The 5,546-nt window shown below is 43.4% G+C and overlaps 1 protein-coding gene across 1 annotated transcript; it reads right to left on the bottom strand.

Annotated features, from left to right (window-relative positions):
• Positions 1-617: 617 nt before the first annotated feature.
• Positions 618-5,001, bottom strand: LOC119846235 (olfactory receptor 52E4-like). The gene is made up of 2 exons (XM_038379617.2): positions 4,874-5,001; positions 618-1,618 (listed from the first exon to the last, which is right to left on the bottom strand). The coding sequence occupies exons 1-2, from the start codon at positions 4,956-4,958 to the stop codon at positions 618-620; spliced, it is 1,086 nt and encodes a 361-aa protein (XP_038235545.2). The 5' UTR covers positions 4,959-5,001.
• Positions 5,002-5,546: the final 545 nt, after the last annotated feature.

The raw sequence follows: 5,546 nt of genomic DNA, 5'->3' as shown, positions 1-5,546 counted from the left end.
CGACTTTGCATCAAAATGCTACAATGTCTAAGGGTAGTCTTAGGGCAGGTCTACACTACAGCTGGGATCGATGATCTGAGATCAATCCACCGGTGGTCGATTTAGTGGGTCTAGTAAAGACCCACCAACTCGACTCAGATCACTCTGCAGTTGACCCCCAACAAGAAGAGTAACATAAGTCAATGGGAAATTTTCTCCATCGACAGCCCCTCCTCCCCACCTCCCCACAATGTAGAACCCGCTGTAACTTGAACTAAGGCACATCGACTTCAGCTGCCTTATTTATGTAGCTGGAATTGCATAGAGTATGTTGACATGACTAGAGTAGGTTGACACCGCGGTTGTGTAGACATAGCCTTACAGTCACGGAAAGGCTAAGTAACAGGGTGTGGGGGGAGGGACGCTGATGGGTGACAATAAAAAGATCAAGTAATGGTCAGAGAGAGGTAACTCAGCAGTGGAAAGAGCAGTGCTTAGTGATGGAGTGATAAGATATTGTTTGGGAGGAAATTCTCAGACTGTGAACTTCCACAATGCTTAGCTCAACCAAACTGGGACAGTGCACCCTTGATTCATGAGGAGATATGCTTTCCTCCTCTTGTCACACAGGTTTCAAGTCAGTGGCCCCAGGTAATCACCTTTTGGCAGGTGTATTTGCCTACTTTCTCACGAAGCTCTTTGGTTTTGACCCCATAAATGATAGGGTTGAGCATGGGAGGGATGAGGAGATAGAGGTCAGCCAGGATGATATGAACATAGGGTGCAATGCCTTGACCGAAGAGGTTTGTGAGAATGGAGAATAAGCTTGGGGTATAATATGTCAGCATCACACAGATGTGGGCTGTGCAAGTGTTAAAGGCTTTCTGGCTGGTCTTCTTAGAGGAGATTCTGAGGATGGCCCTGATGATCAGACCATAGGATAGGGCAATGAATGTCAGGTCAAATCCATTGATTACAAACATTAGCCACAAGCCATATATCCTGTAGACTGTGATGTCCCCACACACCATCTTCAGCACAGCTATGTACTCGCATTGTGTGTGGGGGATAATGCGGTTGGCACAGAATGGTTGATGAATCAGGAGCAGGGGTAGCGGCAGAATGAAGAGAACAGCTCTTATCAAACCTACAAACCCTAGCTTAGCTATTTGTGCATTGCTGAGGATGGTGCCATATCTCAGAGGGTTACATATGGCAACGTAGCGATCAAAGGCCATTGTCACGAGGGTGGATGAGTGCATAACAGAAACCATGTGGAGGAAGAACATCTGGGTGAGGCAGCCAGCCACAGTAATGCCTTTCAAATTGAACCAAAATATGCCCAGTGCCTTTGGCACGACAAAGGTCGGTGTGGCAATGTCTGTAAGTGCGAGTATGCAGAGCAGCAGGTACATCGGCTTCTGCAGAGTCTGCTCCTTACCTACAACAGACAGAAGCGTGACATTTCCCAACAGGCTGATAATGTAGAATGTAAAGAAAGGGATGGAAATCCAGATGTGGGCAGCCTTCAGCCCAGGGATGCCCATTAGGATTAAAGTTGAAGCATCAGAGTTGGTGAAGTTGAAAGCTGCCATGAGGCGGTTGATGCGTCTATATGACTCAGAAATGCTGAAGGTGCCTGTAAAGGGAGAGAAGCACAGCAAGGGGGTTACATGCTTTATAACAAATAATATGGTGAATATGTTATAGTTATTAACATTCTCGGAATCTTCTTGAGTGAGGAGTGAAGAACCACCGACGATGTCACTCCCTCCTTTCTATAGCTTTAGCATAGGGCAGGAACCCTTTGTTTCAAAACTTGGTTTCCAGACTAGTTTGTGGGAAAATTACAGACTCCCCAAGAGTTATGTGGCCTGGTCACATGATCTTGTAGAGTCATAGCTTCTATTACATATAGGCTGTATGAAGCATTCTCAGGGAGGCTCACCAGGTGGAAGGTAAGTTTCTCTTCAGGCCTATTGTTTCCGCCAATGTCTCATTGCCCTGAATAGGCCCTTCCCAACCAGCTATCTAGACTGAAACCAAGTTCCCTAGTGGGCCTTACCCAGTTGTAACTACATTTGAAATACAGAGAAGTAGTCAATATTCAGAACTTCTGGCAAAAATCATACATGCATACAAAAAGGATAATCATATTCAGAAAGTCATAACTTTTCCAATGACATCTTACATAACCCATCTTGCAATGGGGTACATTGTCATAAAAATATCAATAGTTATTACTACCAGTGAAATGCCTGCAGTTACATAAAAAAAAATTGGAACCAAAATGAGTAAAGCTTGTGACACCGAGATTGTAGTTCTGTGGCATGCCAGGGCAAAGAGACCCTGAAACTTCCCAAATGCACTCTGTACCTAGAAAGGTCCCAAAGCGGGCCTTGGACCAACAATCACAAAGAAAAAAATAATTTCAACAGCTCTGCCCACCTGTCCATCTACATGCTGCTCTTTGACCCTCTGATGTTCCCCTCTGGTGTTATCGATACTGGTGATCTGTTAGGTCACCCCAATCCTTGACTCTGGAAGCCAGCCTTACCCTGCTCAGCTGTGAGAACCTCCACTCCTGGGCTGTTCACGCATAGTCTTTGGCATGTAAGCTGCTCCTTGGATTGTGTAACCGAATGACACTAGCCAATATCTCCAGTCCCAGACACAACCCAAGAAACCTCCCTCTGGCAGTGTCTAGGTATGCCTGCAGGACACTGCAAGCTGATATGAATTTCTCAATTTAACAAAGAAATTGAGATGCACCAGGCTATTTTTCCCAAGGGGTGTCTCTGTCACGCTACAAACCAAGCACACTGCTTCAGGTAGAATAAATAACAAATGTATTAACTATAAAGATAGATTTTAAGTGATATTAAGTGATAGGCAAAAAGTCAGAGTGGTTACCAAAACAAAAGAAAATGTAAACACACTGTCATAAATATAAAGGGAAGGGTAACCACCTTTCTGTATACAGAACTATAAAATTCCTCCTGGCCAGAGGCAAAACCCCTTCACCTGTAAAGGTTTAAGAAGCTAGGATAACCTTGCTGGCATCTAACCAAAATGACCAATGAGGAGACAAGATACTTTCAAAGCTGGAGGGGGGTGGAACAAAGGGTCTGTCTGTCTCTGAGATGCTTTTGCTGGGAACAGAACAGGAATGGAATATTAGAACTTGTTAGTAAGTTATCTAGCTCGAAATGCGTTAGATTTCCTTTTGTTTAAATGGCTGGTAAAATGACTCTGCTGAATGGAATGTATATTTCTGATTTTGCGTCTTTTTGTAACTTAAGGTTTTGCCTAGAGGGATACTCTATATTTTGAATCTGATTAACCTGTAACGTATTTACCATCCTGATTTTACAGAGGTGATTCTTTTACTTTTTCTTTAATTAAAATTCTTCTTTTAAGATCCTGATTGCTTTTTCATTGTTCTTAAGATCCAAGGGTTTGGGTCTGTGTTCACCTATGCAAGTTGGTGAGGATTTTTATCAAGCCCTCCCCAGGAAAGGGGCTGTAGGGCTTGAGGGGATATTTTTGGGGGTTAGACGTCTCCAAGTGGGCTCTTTCCCTGTTCTTTGTTTAACACGCTTGGTGGTGGCAGCATAGGGTTCAAGGACAAGGCAACATTTGTTCCTTGAGAAAGTTTTTAACCTAAACTGGTAAGAATAAGCTTAGGGGGTCTTTCATGCAGGTCCCCACATCTGGACCCTAGAGTTCAGAGTAGGGAAGGAACCTTGACACATGAAGTCTAAACTCTCAACTCTATTAGACTGGGCAACATCTAAATTAAGCATTTTTCTCACCCCACTGTATATTACATTCCTTAATATACTAGTTTGTTCTTTAAACCTTCAGTCCATGTGCTAGGGGCACAAATCCAAGCATGTCTGGGGGGCATTGCCAAGTCTCTCCAATTAAGGTTGAACAATTCGCTTTGTTGGGCCTCATGCACATGAGTCATTGCATTGGAGCTCCCTTGCTGGACAATGGCTGTTGATTGGTTGTTTGAAACCCTGCGTGGGGATTGGTCACTTTCCTTGCTGTTGCCTCTGGGGAGCTAATATCTGACTGATTCTCCAACTTCCAGCATCTTTTAGTGACCACCATACAACAGCATTCTCATAACTCCATATACATTGATGATAAATATATATGGACAAAGACATGACTTTCAGCAGATCATAACCTTTCCCCTGGTATCTTACAAGGCATGCTTTACATGTAAAATCATGTTTATATGAAAATGAGGACTATGGCGGTTACACTACGATCCCCGATGATAAACAATGTCTCACCTCCCCCCTTAATTTGCTGCAAGAAGGTTAGTTACTGACTAGCTCAAAGGCAGTGTGTGTTAGAGTTCTCTTGGCACCCAGCCATCAAGGCCATGAGGCGGTGTGCCTCAGTTTCCCCATTCAGACACTGAAAACCAGGTTTCTCTGCTGTAATCAGATTTAAATCTTTTACAGCTATTAACTATGAACTAGACTTACCATAAGGTTTAACATCAGTAATAAAATGCTTATCCCAAAACTTTACCTTAATACCAATTTTTTTAAATTGTAGATGGGTGTTTACAAGTATCTTTGTTCTACCACGCCCTCTGTTCATATACTGTAGTTTGAGTTTAGTTTGTCCATTACCCATGGTATCCTTTGACTCCCTCCCAAGTAATCAGTCAATGGCTTGTCTTTCCTTCCAGTGTTCCTTTATGTGTGGGCTCTTAATTTAATTGTCTTTCTGGAATTTTGATGCCTCAAGGTCTGGCAAGATAGTTTTTCAGGGGGATCCTGCACATTGGCTGGCCATTTGCCCCCTTTCCCTATAGGACAGTGATCTGTGCTCAGTGGGCTAGGTGTGTTTACCCTTTGATCAGACACACCTTGTTCCCAGCAGCTTTCCCACGACTGCTTTTTGTGTCTCACCAGCATGGGGGAAGACACCCCCTTCTCTGTCAGTTGGGCCATTTGTTTTCTCTCAACCTACCACCTGGCAACTTCCTGGTCTCAATTCCTCTGTTATCACAGGCATTTGAGCTGCATTTAAAGAATTGATTTAAAGAAACCTATCAGAAATAAAAAGAAAAGGAGTACCCGTGGCATTTAAAGAATTGATTTAAAGAAACCTATCAGAAATAAAAAGAAAAGGAGTACCCGTGGCACCCGTGGCATTTAAAGAATTGATTTAAAGAAACCTATCAGAAATAAAAAGAAAAGGAGTACCCGTGGCACCTTAGAGACTTATAAATTTATTAGAGCATAAGCTTTCGTGAGCTACAGCTCACTTCATCGGATGCATAAGTCAGCGGTGGGACTGCTCCCCTCCAGGATGTCAGTTACACAGTTCCCTCTCAAAACCTGGGTCACAGTCTGTCAGGGTTCCCTCCCCAATCTGAACTCTGTGGTACAGATGTGGGGTCCCTCATGAAACACCTCTTTAGCTTATTTCTACCAGCATAGGTGAAAACTTCCCCAAGGCACAAATTGTTTCCTTTTCCTTGGACAGTATTGCTGCCACCACCAAGTGATTTAGACAAAAATCCAGGAAAAAGGGCC

Source organism: Dermochelys coriacea, chromosome 1 (assembly GCF_009764565.3).
Source record: "Dermochelys coriacea isolate rDerCor1 chromosome 1, rDerCor1.pri.v4, whole genome shotgun sequence".
NCBI lineage: Eukaryota > Metazoa > Chordata > Testudines > Dermochelyidae > Dermochelys > Dermochelys coriacea.
The sequence above is the reverse complement of the archived record's forward strand: the minus strand, read 5'-3'. Positions and strand labels throughout refer to the sequence as shown.